The sequence below is a fragment of the Saccopteryx bilineata genome, chromosome 2, assembly GCF_036850765.1.
Source record: "Saccopteryx bilineata isolate mSacBil1 chromosome 2, mSacBil1_pri_phased_curated, whole genome shotgun sequence".
Classification (NCBI taxonomy): domain Eukaryota; kingdom Metazoa; phylum Chordata; class Mammalia; order Chiroptera; family Emballonuridae; genus Saccopteryx; species Saccopteryx bilineata.
In genome coordinates this window covers 323,248,280-323,265,718 of record NC_089491.1, presented here as the reverse complement: position 1 = coordinate 323,265,718, position 17,439 = coordinate 323,248,280, and the positions used below count along the sequence as shown (strand labels likewise).

Below are 17,439 nucleotides of genomic sequence, written 5' to 3'. Positions count from 1 at the left end.
GTTTATCAGAAACTGTGTATTTGTGAGGGAAATAGCAGTTTAGCTCTCAATTAACACAAAACAAGTGAAATGTTTCTAAATGTTAACCGAACCCAAACAATCTAAAATTTGGCTACATAGCGATCCTTCCACACTGGAAAAGGTCTGCACTCAGGTCAGTTTGCCCAGACCTCAAAGTTAAACAAATACATGTGCAGTCTGCCCTGTAACAACCGCAAACCTAGCACTCCCCGCCCCCCTCACCCCAAAGTACTCCTAGGTAGGCCAGGTCTTTCAGCGTTTGATCAAAACAAAGGATTCTGTCAGAAATGAGCTACACACTATGTTTTCATATAGACCAAGGTTTAAAACTGGAATTTTTATTTTTAGCTTTTTAAATGTTTTTCTCAAATAAGCAATGTCATTCAAGTGAATTGGCCAATGTCCACGGCACTGTGCAGCCCTGCTGCATTTCATGTGAGATGCAGCATGGAACTGTCTTAAGATGCTCCAAGGAATTCAGCAGATTCACCCTTCTGTTACTAAGGCAATAGTCATTTTCTTATTATAAGGCAATAGGAATTTTTAAACAACTTATTTTAAGAAAATGCTTTGATTACCCTCAGTTTTGAGCCTCTTTTTCCTTTTTTTTTTTTTTTTTTTTTTATTTTTCTGAAGCTGGAAATGGGGAGGCAGTCAGACAGACTCCCGCATGCGCCCAACTGGGATCCACCCAGCATGCCCACCAGGGGGTGATGCTCTGCCCATCTTCGGGCATCGCTCTGCTGCAATCAGAGCCATTCTAGCGCCTGAGGAAGGGGCCACAGAACCATCCTCAGCGCCCCGGGAAACTTTGCTTCAGTGGAGCTTTGGCTGCAGGAGGGGAAGAGAGAGACAGAGAGGAAGGAGAGGGGGAGGGGTGGAGAAGCAGATGGGCGCTTCTCCTGTGTGCCCTGGCCAGGAATCGAACCCAGGACTCCTGCACACCAGGCCGACGCTCTACCACTGAGCCAATCGGCCAGGGCAAGCCTCTTTTTCCTTTATACTTAGCTGAAACCAGACTATAGAAAGTGATTAAGGGTAGAGATAAACATAGACAATTTTATAATATTTTTCTTAGTAAAAAATAAAAATCGCCACAAGAAAAAAAAAAAAGGAGGAAAATGGTACTAGTCCCATGATATCTGGTATTTCCATACCATCATACATATTTTCTGGGCTCAGTTAGCCAATGTTAAACACCCGAATATCAAGGAGAAGTGGGCAGAGTGAGCCCTAAAAATACATAGACAGGATAATTTCCATTCGCCGAAATGAAACTACTTGAACATTGTTATGAGATCATATCATAAATACTATATATACATATATATATATATATATAACAAATAGAAATAGTTCATGCATAGTAGTAGACATTCAGTAAATGCCAGTGGAATTAATATTATTCAAAAGCCTAGTTTTCACCAGGTAATAACAGTACAAATAAAATTGGGAATTTCCATGGTTATTATTATTGACTATATGTTTACAAGGGCTCACTCAATGCATGAGGTTATTCATGGCATTCACAAACAGACGACAAAGTTAGAGTGACAGTAAGAAGAGCACGAGCTCTTTACTGAATTAAGGAATAGGTCAAGAGATTTAAATTGGGTAGAGAGATAATTTATTGAAAACAGAAGTGTATTCACAATAAAGAATGGCTTCCGGCCCTAGCCAGTTAGCTCAGTCAGTTAGAGTGTTGTCCCGAAGTAACAAGGTTGCAGGTTTGATCCCTGGTCAGGGCACACATGGGAAGCAACTAAAGAATGAACGACTGAGTGGAACAACAAATGAATGCTTTCCTTCCCCCTCCCCTCTCTCTCCTTTCCTCTCTCTCTCTCTTAAAAAAAAAAATCAACCAATAAATAAAAAATTAAGCCCTGCCAGGATAGCTCAAATGATTGGAACATCATCCCAAAGCATAGAGGTTGCCGGTTTGATCCTCGGTCAGGACACATATAGGAACAGCTCGATGTTCCTATCTGTCTCCCTCTCTCCCTGCTTCTTTCTAAATAAGTTAAAAAAAAAAAAAAAAAAGAATGGTCTTCAATAAGGCTGCTTTCTGTTTTCAATCTGTTAATTTTCTATACTGTTCTGTATTATTCAAAGACTAAAGTAATCAGACAAGAGCACATTTAATCTCTGGGGTCTTCAAGCAGATGTAACTAAAGTGATGGCAATTATCCACAATGGCTTATGCGAGACAACTCAGTGATCACGACCCTCCTTAGCATCACATGCCATATTCATCAGAGGAGCTGGTCCAAGCAGTGGTTTACTCTGCTCAGGTCTTTTCCTGTTTCCTTCACAAAGTGGGTGACTTTACAAGTCCCAGACAAATCTGTCACCTTGGTGTGCCATCTCGTACACACATCTTGTACCCTTTAGGACAGGGGTAGTCAACCTTTTTATACCTACCGCCCACTTTTGTATCTCTGTTAGTAGTAAAATTTTTTAACCGCCCACCGGTTCCACAATAATGGTGATTTATAAAGTAGGGAAGTAACTTTACTTTATAAAATTTATAAAGCAGAGTTACAGCAAGTTAAAGCATATAATAATAATTACTTACCAAGTACTTTGTGTCGGATTTTCGCTAAGTTTGGCAGAATAAATCTTTATAAAACAACTTACTATAGCCCTGGCCGGTTAACTCAGTGGTAGAGTGTTGGCCTGGCATGCGAGAGTCCTGGGTTCAATTCTCGGCCAGGGCACACAGGAGGGGTGCCCATCTGCTTCTCCACCCATCCCCCTTCTCCTTCCTCTCTGTCTCTCTCTTCCCCTCCCGCAGCCAAGGCTCCATTGGAGCAAAGTTGGCCCGGGCGCTGAGGATGGCTCTGTGGCCTCTGCCTCAGGCGCTAGACTGGCTCTAGTTGCAGCAGAGCAATGCCCCAGATGGGCAGAGCATCGCTCCCTGGTGGGCGTGCCAGGTGGATCCCAGTCGGGCACATATGGGAGTCTGTCTGCTGTCTGACTGTCTCCCCATTTCCAACTTCAGAAAAAAAAAAAACTTACTATAGTTAAACCTATCTTTTTATTTATACTTTGGTTGCTCCGCTACCACCCACCACGAAAGCTGGAATGCCCACTAGTGGGCGGTAGGGACCAGGTTGACTCTCACTGCTTTCGGATGAAGTAAATGTGTACTCAGAGGTTCCTACTGCCACTTATGGCTGTCTGGCAAAGGCTGTATTAAAAGAGCATTGAATCGACATCAGGAATAAAATATATACACAATGCTACTTGATGCTAGACTGTAACAAAATATGGACTGAGTTATCCCAGGGAGGAAGAAAAGAATATCTAACCTAGATCTTTAACTTCTTCATTCTTCAAGTCTCAAAACTTGGGCCTTCTCCTTCAAGAAGCAAAAGATGCTCTGGCCAGTCGGCTCAGTGGTAGAGTACCTGGTGTGTGAATGTCCGGGGTTCAATTTCCAGTCAGGGCACAGAGGAGAAGCAACCATCTGCTTTTCCACCCTCTACCCCTCCCTGTCCCCTTTACCTCTCTCTCTCTTCTCCTCCCTCAGCCATGACCCAACTGGTTCGAGCAAGTTGGCCTCGGGTGCTGAGGATGGCTCTACTTCAGGTGCTAAAAAAATGGCTTGGTTGGGAGTAATGCCTCAGATGGGCAGAGCATTGGCCCTACTGGGCTTGCCACTAATGGATCCCAATCGGGGTGCTTGTGGGAGTCTGTCTGTCTGCCTCCCCTCCTCTCACTAGAAAAAAAAAAAGAAGCAAAAGACTTTCCCGGTTTAGATCGAGAACCCCTCCTTTGTTCTTCAAGCCCTGGATGTTTCCTTCACAGAGAACTTGTCACTTTGTCTCCATCAGTAGACGGGAGAGTTCATGAGGATATAATACTCATATGAACCTGTACAAGGCCAGGCTCATATCAGGGACTGAGGAAGCATTTCCTGAGCTAATGAAGAGACCCAGCTAGAGAAGTACGTTCTTCCTCCTGTTCTTGCAGGCGGAGAAAACACAGGGCTGCACGTGCTCATTCATCATTCATGGAGGTTCAATGATATAATAGACACTGCAGAATGCCAGAGGCACTGACATAAAACAGTAAGTTTAAAACTTAGAGAACAATTTGATATGTGTTAAAGATAAAAATATGAAGAGTCAGTGAATGTGGGGAGACAACCTGTCACAGAACGCTGCGGCCGTGGACGGTGAGCAGACCTGCAGACGGGCTGCCAGAGGACGGTCTTCAAACACAGCGCGTGCGCACGGACTGACAGGGAGGCCGGCCTGTGACGGAAGCCGAGGCTGGCACAGGACGTGCGCGGGGTCTGTATCGTGGGAAGGGATCTGGGCTTCATCTTCAGTGGAATGGGAACCTAAGCAGGGGGGCTACGTTGTCGGCTCTAATTAGACATAAGATTCTGGAAATAGCAGGAGGGAGAGCGGACACATTCAATAACATTTGAGAAACTAGGCACAAGGAGGCTGGAGATTCAGGTTGAGAACACTGACCTAAACGACCATTAGTTAAATCAAAGGAAAGAAAAAGTAAAATTAAACAACATAAATACTCCTTTCCCTGGGATGTTTACATGATGGTTCCTGGTAAAGGTTGTCAACTCCTTGGAAAAATAAACAGAATTTTTCTCTGGCGTCTAATATTTAAATAGCAACATTCTTACTCTTATATAGTCACAATAATTTAGTGAGAGTAAACAAATACTGCTGTAAACTGAAGGAAATCTCCATACCTGAGACGCTTTGCCTATTCGAATCGGAGTCCCCATTACTGGAGTTAGAATTGTTGGAGGAGTTGTTGTCAACCCCTCCCAGAAGGGGGCGCAAGTGGCTCACTGAGACTTGTTCAATGAATGATGTTCCGTACTTGCGAAAATACCACCATTCAAATATCTAGAATAGAAGAATAGTAAGTGTGATTATGGCCTTTGTCACTGTTTATGATTTTTTGAATGCATGCTCATAAAATATGCTGCATTTACTAATTATACCTACCTTACATACTTAAACAATTTTATTCCAAAACATTTTAAATTTATTCTCAAAATTAGACTTAAAAAATTAAATTATACTTTAAATATACCAATTATACTTTAAATTCTTATTGTTATTTCCACTTACTATTGGCTTTCAATACAATTATGGATAAAAGAACACTGTAAGAGTTGGTCAATATTATTTTTCTCCAAATTTACATGTTATTCTAATAACAAAATCATCATCGCTCAGAGACTCCAGAAACATATACAAATAAACCAGTTTTAGAAGTATGGCTTATGAAATAGTCCAAACCTTGGCATCTTGGATTCTGATAAAGCCATACTTACATAAAATTGTTAAAATAGCAAAATTCCATTACAAAAAAAAAAGAAAAAGAAAAACTACTATCTCCATAGAGAAATGCTGGTTTTACAAAAAGAACGGAAGGCATCCCGTTTCATGCATGAATGGCACTCAGCTGGTAAGAGACTCAGCTAATGTCCCATCTGCTAAGAAATCTTTTATAACACAAGCATCTGTTATCTACCACGAATGTTTCCTAGTTCACAAGCTTACCAATTGCTGTGTACGATGGGTTGAAAAGGAGAAAATAACTTCCATTAATAAAAGGAGAGAAGCAATGATGCTCACATGACTAGACTAAAATCAGGACTTCCTAAGCACCAGCAAAGCAAGCGACCTCTCCCAACCCTTCTCGCCTGGCCCCCTGGCCTCCAGTTTCTCATCCCTGGTCGAAGCTGTTCTCTCCCACATCCTTTCCTCTTCTCCCTGTCTGATTTGGAACGTGTTTCCTAAGTCACAAATCACTACACAGAAGAAACTTAGAATCAACTATATCCCAGAGTTTCATACCATACCTACTATATTTCTATAATAATGTAGAATGTGAAATTAACATAGAATTAATTATCTTTACCTTTACTTATTTCATAAAAACAAGATTTTGGCATCTACTCTGGAATGAGATTTTGGATATTATTTTATTTTCATTTCTTTTTTTAATTGATTTTAGAGAGAGAGAGAGGAAAAGAGAGAAAGAGAGAAACATCAATTTGGTGTTCCATTTATCCATGCATTCATTGGTTGCCATGTATGTTCCTAGACCAGAGCTCAAACCCACAGTCATGGCGTATCCGGACAATGCTCTAACTAACTGAGCTGCCTGGCCAGGACTGGGCTATTCTTTTAAAATTGAGGTTTTCAGTCTTTTGCTCTACCAAAAATTTCTTTTAAAAAAGACAGAAAGAACATCTATGAATGACCAGAAGGAAATATCCATCAGAGCAAATGTTTCTAATCCTATAATAGAACAACTTGATTTAATTCCAAAGACTTCCCCTTCTGACCATACCAGTGTCCACATGGCAAGAGTTCTAGTTCAAGTAATTTTACGGGGCCAATGGGAAAATACAACATGAAAGCTAAGAGGAAACAGGACTAGTCTATAACATTTGGAATGCTAGAAATAAGATTTCTTGTTTCAAGAAAAAAAGTAAATTTAAGAATGCTAAATTTACAAGCCATGGATCCAGGAGAGTTTGTAACTCAGGTGAGTTATTTAATCTATTTAAACATCAGTTTCTTCAACGATGAAGTGGAAGTCATATTTACTACTTATCATAAATCACATTTAATATTAAGAATATACTTATTATTAAGGGTCCTCAATTTTCACAGCATGTAAAACACATAGTCTCAAGGTCTATAGAAGCCCTAGCTCAGTGCCTGCTGCATAGATGGTTTCCAAAAGTACCAGCAAAGCTATCATTTATTGGATTCATGAGGCACACACCACCTATGGCAGCACAGCTGACACATGCTATGATACACCCCTCTCTTTTCCTGTCTACAATTTGAGCTAGTACAGCACCTTGTCTTGTTACGAAGGTGTTGGCTGAAACCCCTGCAAATCATTGTGAAAAAGGTACTGTTCGCCATTCAGTCCTGACCACCCAACAAAGCCCTGGAGAGATCCGTGGCTCTGCCTGAGAAGCGGAGAGAGACTCTGAGGGAACACTGACCACAGAACTAACTGCAGGTGGCTGTCAGTCACCTGTGGGGAGGAGATTTCTTTGCTCTGCTTCCTATATTCTGCTGCTTGGGCACCTGCCAGGCCTTAGTTCATTCATTCATTCACACAACACTAAATGTTCCACACCAGTGTGAGCTGTTACAGAGCACAGATGTGCCTCTGCCACAACCAGTCCAAGCCACAGCCCCTCAGTGCCTCTCACAGGATGCTCCTAGCTCGGTCTATACCAGGGGTCGGGAAACTTTTTGGCTGAGAGAGCCATCAACGCCACATATTTTAAAATTTAATTCTGTGAGAGCCATACAATGACCCGTGTACGTTACGCATTATCCAATAAAAATTTGGTGTTGTCCCGGAGGACAGCTGTGATTGGCTCCAGCCACCCGCAACCATGAACATGAGCGGTAGGAAATGAATGGATTGTAATACATGAGAATGTTTTATATTTTTAACGTTATTATTTTTTTCATTAAAGATTTGTCTGCGAGCCAGATGCAGCCACCAAAAGAGCCACATCTGGCTCGCGAGCCATAGGTTCCCGACCCCTGGTCTATACCTATTACAGAAAAACACCTCTGTACACTTCAGATGTCTTGTTCTCCAGCAGAATCACAGATTTCAGTACTAAAAGGGACTTTCAGGATCATGGGCAGTCTCCATTTAACGATGAGGAATGAGATCTATACACAAAAGTGCGGTGACCCGACCGAAGTCACACGGCTGGTTAAGTAGCTGCTTAGTCTAAGGCCCCAGTGCTGTGCCACCAACCTTACCAGAGTCCTATAACAAGACATCTTCTTATAATTCTCTTGATCACATAAACAAACACAGACAGGTGTAGTCTTTCACTCCTCTTTTCAAATCTTTACCTCGATGTGTCCTCCCCCTCTGCTGTCCCTTTGAGATTTAACTGTCTAAACCAGCCCACAAGTAGCCTATCAAATGGAACCACATAATTCAGCCTAAGGTGCAGAGCACTCATAGTAACAGGATATCTACAGTACAGCCTGTATTTCTACTGTAGGAATAATGGGCCTCAGTGAAGGCTGGGCTGTTCTTGCAGTGTTTGGGGGAGAAAAGGCAGGCCATTGCAGGCCTGTCCCTTTGCAGCAGCAGACGACCCTCACCCATCACTGCCTTTCTTCACCCCGGGGCACAGGCTCCAACGTGTAGCGAATGAACAACTACTGAAAGGCAGAAGGAAAGGGCTCGAAGCCTTCTTCAACTTCCAGCCAAGTCTTCTGATTCAGGGTTTCAGCATAACAATCTGCCCCTCATCCTGAGACACGACAGGCTCGGGCCAGCTTCTCGCAGCACTGGGAAGAGCTGCCCTGATTCACAGGGCTAGACGGTGTATCTAACAGGCACACATTGTTGTCACTTTGAATTCTTCTCCATGTGCATAACTACAGTGCAAACCACAAAGCTCTCATAAACAAATTCATATTTTAAAATTAGTTTTGGGACATGTCAATAGCTAACTTGCCACAGTGAAACAAAAACAGTTTTTAATCTGACAAATAACCATAAAATTAAAATATAAATTTATGTACTTCATAGTCAAAAACATAATCTCTCTAGTACTATTTTCCTACTCATGTTCTACCCCAAGAATTATAAAAATGAAGTAAGATGAAAACTAAAAAGCATCAATTGGGTTTAACATTTAGGAAGCCAGCAGTGACCCTACCATCTAGCTGAAAGGTAAAAACACAAATACACCTTTCATAATAGCTGAGTTGTACGAGCTTGGTTGGTTCTCTTGATTCTCTGGGGTTCAGTTATATAATGTGCAAAATAAGCTCACAGTAAGCTTATTAACTCAGTTAATGTTGAATGGATGAATGGATGGATGGGTGGATGGGTAAGTGATTGGTTGGATGGGTGACTGGAAGATTGGATAGATCGATGGTTGGAAGGTTGAATGGATGGATAAGGACTGGCCAGGTGACTTACTGGGATATAATTCAAATAAACAACAGGGCAAATGAAAGGGTTTATATCCACATATATGTAGAAGAGGAAAGAATCTAGTGGAAAGGCAGAAATTGAAGATACAAAGGAATACAAGTAACCAAGAGGCAAGATGCCAAGGGCCCAGGCAGCGCAGCCACCTGCCATGGAAAGGTAACCTACCATTTCTTTCTCTAAGCCGGGAAGAAGGGGGAAGGATGAAGAGACGGATACATTCTATTTGGAAAGTAGGGCGTGATATGAGCTATTTCACATGTAAGAGGGAAACAAAGGGGTAAAAAGTGGGTGACATCTCGGTAGAGATGCAGACAAGGTTTATCTTCTAAGATCAGGGAAGCGGGGTGGACTTGGGAACGTGAGGGTGGAAGGAGTGGTCTGGATCCATCTGCTGCAGAACAGAAGGGCCATAAGCTACACTCAAAGCCCAGCTCATATTTGAAACAACGACCCATTTGTCAAGGACTCAGTTACCAAGGTGTTGTGACATCTTATAGTGGCAGATCAGAGAGGATGACTAAGGAGCAATGGGGGTGGGGTGGGGGTGAAGATCCAGGTTGGCAGCTGGCCTGAGGTGCCAACTGGTCTCATCTTCTCCTACAGGGATGGAACAAAAGTCTGACAAAGGGACACCAGACAAGGCCCTTCCATCTAACCTGCAGACCTAAAAGCTGAACCTGTTCTGAAGATGCCTAGACTCTTCCTAGCCAATAAGACCTTTTCTTTTGGAATTGCATGTTCTATATATAAAACACTTCTCTCCATGAGTCAGGGACTTCCCTATACCCTGTAATACATCAAAAAATACTCCAAGATTCCCATATAGCAGCACCTTAGTAATTCCACACCAACTCCATTAAATCCATGGGAAATACAAAGATGTCACAGTCTGAAAATGACCACTGCTTCCTGTGGATTAAAGTAGATGATGATGACAGAAGAGGAGAGGTACAGGGACGGTGCAGATTAAAGAGGAAATAGGAGACTTTCTAGCAGTCCACTCCTCTGGACAAACTGCCAGACTGACACCTGCTCTAGGGCTTCAGAAATGTATCTGGTGGTAAACAGCGTTTCGGCAAGAGGGAATATTTTGGGCTTAGACGGATGAACTAAGGCAGCTGTCATGGGTTATATATAGTAAGGTCCATAACTTGTTTAGTTTCCTGTTAGAAGTTTCAAGTATATTTCTCTCTCTACACTCACCTGCTCTTCCAGGGTCCCTCCCAATTCCTCTCAGCCGACTTGTTTTTCACTGTGGGTTCCTGTTTGTTTTGTCTAGGAATGCTGAAGAGCTACAGAGGGGGTCTTGACCTCCCGCTGGCTTGGTCTCAGCTGACCCCTCCTCAGTCACCTGTTTCCCTAAACAGTTGAGGGGCTGGTGGAGAACTGGTGTTCATGCCCTTCCAGCCCCTCTCCCGGCCACCCACTGCCTTTAAGAAAAGAGAGAAGACAGAGAGCTGAGGTTCTCTTCAAGGTCAGTGATCCGTCCCCCTTCTGTGTCTGTATGTTCACAGGATCAGATGGCAGCACCACCGGCTGTGGCTTAGAGGGAAGGGTCCCTGTCCTGGGGAAGTCATGGAGACCACAGACAGTTGGGAGAAGCCAGCTGGCGCCACATGCCCTGCGCCTGCCAGGTCATACACCTGGTCTGGGTGGCACTCAGCATCCACACTTTTAAATAAGATCCCAGGTAATTTTTGATGCAGTTGGTTAGTTTTTTCACTCGCTGGGTCTCTGTGAAATCAACTAAGTGTGTACTCAGGCATTAGACAGTTGAATACCAAACACAGATGTGGTCCCAGCCTTTGTGATGTTTCCATTACAGAGAGAGCAAAAACAATTAGATGAAGAAACAAAAATAAAGTTATACTTGTGGTGTTAGTGAGTCTATGTTCTAGACTGGCCAAATCTGACACTCTCTGTGGCCAACTAGGAAAAAGAAAGTGTCTCCTCCAGAGAAGGGTACAATCTCTCTCCCTTCTCCTTTTCTTCTCTTCTGTCCCCCTACCCCTCTCTTACCTACAGGACCCATTTCTGTGGGTCCATTTACATGAAAACAACTGCTAGACACTGCTGCTGTCCGCCTCCATAGTCAACACCTTCACGAGAGGCAGGATGATGCCATGGCAAACAGGGACACCGGAATCCCAGCCCCCCCACCATACCTAGCGAGGTGACCTGGGCAAGCCATAAGCTTTCAGGATGCCCAGTGCTCAGGTCTTTCCTGGTCTCCATGGTATGGCTTCTGAGGGCGCCCACCGTCATCCCTTCAATGGCATAATGTTCAAGGCTCTCGACTCATGCTCAAACATGAACTGAAAAAGCCAAAAGGACCATGGTGTCCCTTTATCCATTAGCTGTTCCTCTTCTTCACCATATCTAACTGTTCATCTGACCACTTGTCCACAGTCAGACCCTGACAGGCACTTCTCTACCCTGTGGGACCCGGTCTTCTGCCGAACATCACTTGTTTCCATGGCGACCCCGGTCAGGCTGGTGGAGCCTGTCTCCCCCCACTGTGGGAGACGCCCACCACCCAGCCCCCACAACATTCCTCTCACTCTTTATTCTAGAGCCAAGAGACAAGCTGCTTCCGAGTGGACACACCTAACATCTATATGCTATTTCCTACACCCCGAGAGCCCTTCCAATCCCGTTTCCCTGCGTGTGTCTTTACTTTTAGCACCAGAATCACTTGGGTGATCCATAAGCCTATCAAAGTGCTACTCAAGCGCAGGTCAAGTTCTTTAAACAAATGAAAAAAAGTTGAAAAGAGTCATAACAACCTTCCAATCCCACTCCCTTACTTTTGAACAGGAAGGACAGAAGTCATAATCAGACAGATGCTGCTACGTGACCTTGGCCAAATCAGTTCAACTCTGTCGGTTCACACTCAGCAGCACAGAGGCACTGCTTATATCTATCACTTAGAACTTCAATGGGAATTAATAAAATCACATACGCAAAGTGATGAAGACAGTACCTGGAACAGAGTGGAAAACTCAATGAATGGACCTTTGTTATAGCGGATTTCCTACCTGAACTGTCATCTCTTGTACCACTTTCCCCCAAACATAATTCTTTGACATCTAATCCATGAACTAATTCTTTTATTTACTATTCTAATTCTCTGTCTTCTTTGTCTTGATTCTTATTTTTAAAAAATTATGTTTTGGATGCCTACTTCCTATCTCCCAATTTAGTATGTGTAAAATGTGGTGTGAGAACATGTCTATACACGTTAACGAGGATACAGGGCTCTGTGCGTGGATGTCAGTACACACAACAGCCTTTTCTCCCTTCTCTCAGCATTTTGAAAAAATGAGGGGAGTGATTTCTCCACATACCCACCTGACCATTCTCAAAAGCAAAGATAAAACCCAGAAATTTTCTCCATTGCATAAACAGTACCTAGAGAGGCTACTTCAAGCAGACGGGCATGTCCTGGCTACAGCAGATAAAGGACAGAATTGGTGGATTTCTGACGGCAGGTGCAGTTCCTGGGGCTGGACCGGGACTGGGGTGAGAGGCTAGAGCCAAGAAGGCAGAGAGGCAGCCTGGCCATGCGAGGGGGAGGGCCACTTGGACAGGCACCTGGGCACAGGGACCGGAAGGGAAGAGTTGGGGGAGGGTGTATAACAAACCCACGGCTGCACAAACCTAACCGTGAAATTAGGAATAGCTGTGACACCCATTAAAACACACACCAATTAGTCTTCCTTTACTTTAAACACATTAATGTAAAAGAGAGCAGCATTAGGCAAACACATTTTACTTCTATGTGTATTTGTTCAGTTAACTGACTTCCTTCACAAGAGAAATACCGGATTTTGTTTCTTTTTACCTCTTCTCCTGAGTACCACACTGCACGGTAAGTGCAGTCTCCGGCACTGGAGCCCTGAGGTCCACACCAGCCAACTTCCCCAGGGGCGGCCCTCCGTTCTGGGTGTCCGCTGCCCGACTCTTCTCACAGTGCTCAGGGGAGAGGGGCTGGAGAGCCGTCTCTGGTGCCAGGAAGCACACTACTACTAGGCGGCTGTGTTTCAAAGCACCTGATCCTCTACCTCAGGGCTGCTTCTCCATGATGCACCTGGCAGGAAAGAGGTGCAGCTGAACGGAACCTCTACCCTACCTGCATTTCAAGTCTTAGCAAAGCTGAGTCCCCAAAGGCTGGACAACACTGGTGTCAACAACCTAAAGCAGAAGCTAAAAATATCAAGAGCTATTCCCACATTGCAGTTATGATACTTTGCCCTGAGGACAGACCAAGCATTTCTGAGGAAGGCCTTTCCAAATCTTTACACATTAGGGGTTCACCTGGCTGAACCTCCCACATGAGCCAGGAGTGTCCTTGGCTTTCCGAGAACGCTGCCGTGCAAATATCCGTCAGGTGTGTACAGACACAGGCGGGAAGGAAGCCTCACAGCCTGGATCTGCAAACAATGGCCCCAGTCTAAGGAGACCCCTTTATTTGGAGGACAAGGAAGGTGAGCTGATGGGACTTCACCATTCCTGAGTTAGAAGGAAAAACGACTGGTTGGGGCCGAGTACACCAGAGTGAAGGCAAACAACCCCCCACGCTCATAATGAACTGAAGTCTAAAGCTCCCGCACTAAGTGCTGGAATACAACCCAGGCGAAACCTGCGCCAGCTGCCAGTCCCGAAGCCGAGGGCCGGTCCGCCTCCCGCTCCTGCAGGAGGAGGATGAGAACAATGGGAACAGCTAGTGGCTGCCTCCCCGCACCCGCAAGGCCTGAAGCTTCTGCAGGCAAAGTGCTCAGATCTGGCCCACAGCAGGGAGCACCCCCTACGCAGGTGCGGTGCCTCAGTGACCCCCAAGAGAAGAGCCTGCTCCCTCCCACGTCAGAGGGGACACTGGTTTCAGTCTGACACAGAAATGCTCACCTTTCTTCCCCTATGTGTTTAATCAAAAAAGATTTCAATGCGATTTTAGGGGGGAACACCTAAAATATTATTTTAAATGTAAATGATAATTAGATGAAGATTTGTAATACCTTCTCCCCACCTAAAAAAATATATGCTGAAAGGCTGTCAGTTTCAGCATGTACTTATTAGTAATCTATCAAGCACGTGAAAGCATCCTTTCAATTGGAAGTTCCTTCAGGCTGCCTGAGCCTACCAAGGCGGGAAGCGAAGACAGGGTCCTAGACCCTAGCTCCAGCTGTGTGATGACCAACAACATGAGCTTCCTGAACAACTCCCTCTGAGGTCTTTGTTTTGCTCATGTTCCCGCAGAACAAGCAAAGCCTTTAGGCGCATCGGCGTGCAGCTCTGCATTAATGCAGCAAGGTGGCACAAATCACTACACACACCTCATTCCAACCCATGTTAAGAAGGAACTTGAATATTCTTCCCCTCCCCTTGCTTGGCCTCTGTGGCCCACACTAGGCTTTGTGTTTGGATCCCACTGTAATGGCGGAGGCCAAGGCCAGGCAGGTTCACACTGGATTAGGGCAGAGGAACTGTGGAGCCGGAAAGCACTGGGCCATTCCCGTTTATTAGATTGTCGCAATGGCAGATTAGCAAACATGCAGGGAAAACCTCTTCTCGTGGCAGCAGGTAAGCAATCAGGAAAATGGCCCCTCGCAGCATAGGGCAAGCAATCTGTACCAAGGGGAAGTACTCACAGCCTTATGTGCGCTATACACATAGCTCTGCCATGTGCTCATGCGCTAATCATGCAAAGTGCAAGTGAGCAAGCCCAACACAGCTGTTTCCCCACGCCCACTTAGATGACCGTCTTGGGAGACCCTTGCTGATGTTCTTCATATTCCTGCTCCAACAGTATCAACTGTAAACATATCTTCCCTTGAGTCCAGCAGCCCATACAATACAGCAGAGCAAGAGCGACCTGAATATGTTCTGACCACAAAACAAAGATGATCCCATACTATCAGTATCCCTCTCACCTGCCTGAGGTATCTGCCCTGCACACATCACTCCACCACACTCCACCATTTTTTAGAAATTAATTAATTTATTTTTAACTTATTGGAATGACATGGTTCACCAAACCATACTGGTTTCGAGTGTACAACTCAATGTAACACCACAGCGCAAGCTCCTGACCCTCCGTGCACTGGGGTGCACTGTGCTCCTGCTCCACATCTCTGTGCCCTTTCCTCCAAAAGCGTTTGTTTTTCTACAGACTTTCTCTTAATATGAACTCAGTAGTATCCTTGTCCCTGCTTCTATAATAATTAGTAATCACAGGGTAATGTGTAGAGAGGAATAAAGCTTTCTAAAACTACTTTCTCCTAAAGGTCATTTAATTATGTGAGAGTGATTACACTGAGTTTAGATGGCCCAACTTAAGGTACTTAAAGAAAACGACCTCAGATGTGATAATTTATCACACCCATAACCCTTTTAGAACATAATCTAGAACCACAGAGATGATGATCATGTTGCTTTTTGCCTATTAGGAATTTTTTAAAGGAAACCATAGGAGAAAAATATACATTTTGAGAAAAAGGAAGATTGGGCGAAAAAAAACTTAGATTTACCACACCCATGTCAATAAATTTTAAAAACTGGGCCATACTTCTACTAGTCTTGAATATGTCCAATCATTTATTTTGAAAAAAGTAATGAAAACATTTTTACTTGAACTGAGTCACATTTATTTTATAGTATCTTGGACACTAGAATTTGACACAATTGTTTTCCTTTATTTTCTATTTTATTTACATTTTGTTTTTCCCTTTTCTAAAATTTTTATTTAGAAAATTAAATTTAATGGGGTGACTTTAATCAATAAGAGTACATAGGTTTCAGGTAAACATTTCCATAGCATTTGAATTGTTGATTATGTTGTGTACCCATCAGCCAAAGTCAAATCATTTTGTCACAGTATATTTGTCCCTCTTTACTGCCTTCTCCTCACCTCCCTCCCCCAGTAACGGCTTCACTTTTATCTATTCCATGAGTCTCAGTTTTATATCCCACCTATGTATGAAATCATATAGTTCTTAACTTTTTCTATGGCTGAGTAGTATTCCATTGTCTATATGTTACACATCTTCTTTATCCAATCCTCTCTGAGAACACTTTGGTTGTTTCCATGTCTTGGCCTCTATGAATAATGCTGAGATAAACATGGGGGATCATGTATCTTTACCAATGTTTTCGAGTTTGTTGGGTATATACCCAGTAGAGGGATTGCTGGGTCATATGGTAGTTCTATTCTTAATTTTTTGAAGAACCACCATACTTTCTTCCACAATGGTTGTACTAATTTGCATTCCCACCAACAGTAGATGAGGGTTACTTTTTCTCCACAGGCTCTCCAGCACTTGTTATTACCTGTCTTGTTGATAATAGCCAATCTAACCAGGTGTGAGGTGGTATCTCATTGTGGTTTCGATTTGCATTTCTCTAATAGCTAATGAAAATGAGCATATTTTCATATATCTGTTGGCCATTTGTATTTCTTATTGGGGGAAGGGTCTGTTCAGGTCCTCTCCCAATTTTTTAATTGGATTATTTGCCTCTTTGTTGCTGAGCTTTATGAGTTCTTTATATATATTGGATATTAACACCATATTGGAGCTGTTGTTTGTAAATATCTCCCATTTGGTTGGCTACCTATTTGTTTTGTTGTCAGTTGCTTTTGCTGTGCAGAGCATTTTAGTTTGATATAGTCCCATTCATTTATTGCTGCCTTTCCTTCCCTTGCCTTTGGGGTCAGATTCATAAAATGTTCTTTATGGCCAAGGTCCATGACTTTAGTACCTATGTTTTTTTCCATGTAATTTATTGTTTCAGGTCTTATATTTAGATTTTGATCCATTTTGAATTAGTTTTTGTGCCTGGGGACAAGGTATAGTCATTTCATTCTTTTGCATGTGGCTTTCCAGTATTCCCAGCACCATTTATTGAAGAGGCTTTCTTTTCTCCATTGTGTGTTTTTGGCTCCGTGTCAAAGACATTTATCCATGGATATGTGGTTTTATTTCTGGGTTTGAGATTCTGTTCCATTGGTCTGTGTGTCTGTCTTTCTGCCAATACCACGCTGTTTTGATTATGTTGGCTCTGTAGTATAACTTGAAGTCAGGTAGTGTGGTTCCTCTGGCTTCATTCTTTTTCCTCAGCACTGCTTTGGCTATTCAGTGTTTTTTATGGTTCCATACAAACATGATGATTTTTTGTTCTATTTCTTTAAAAAATGACATTAAGATTTTAATGGAGGTTGCAATAAATTTGAATATTGCCTTGGGTAATATGGCCAATTTAACTATGTTGATTCTTCCAGTCCATGAACATGGAATATTTTCCATTTCATTGTACCTTTTTCAATTTCTTTCAATAAAGTTTTGTTAATTTTCAGTATATAGGTCCTTCACATTTTTTGTTACATTTATTCCTAGGTATTTTGTTGTTGTTGTTGCAATTGTAAGAGAA

The 17,439-nt window shown here is 43.1% G+C and overlaps 1 protein-coding gene across 6 annotated transcripts in view; it reads right to left on the bottom strand.

Annotated features, from left to right (window-relative positions):
- ST7 (suppression of tumorigenicity 7) overlaps window positions 1–17,439 on the bottom strand; it is a 310,576-nt gene that overhangs the window by 131,414 nt on the left and 161,723 nt on the right. For all 6 annotated transcript variants that reach the window (XM_066262163.1, XM_066262165.1, XM_066262162.1 and 3 more), the window contains exon 3: window positions 4,745–4,904. In XM_066262163.1, the coding sequence (XP_066118260.1) occupies window positions 4,745–4,904 (160 nt within the window). The remainder of the gene's footprint in view (window positions 1–4,744; window positions 4,905–17,439) is intronic.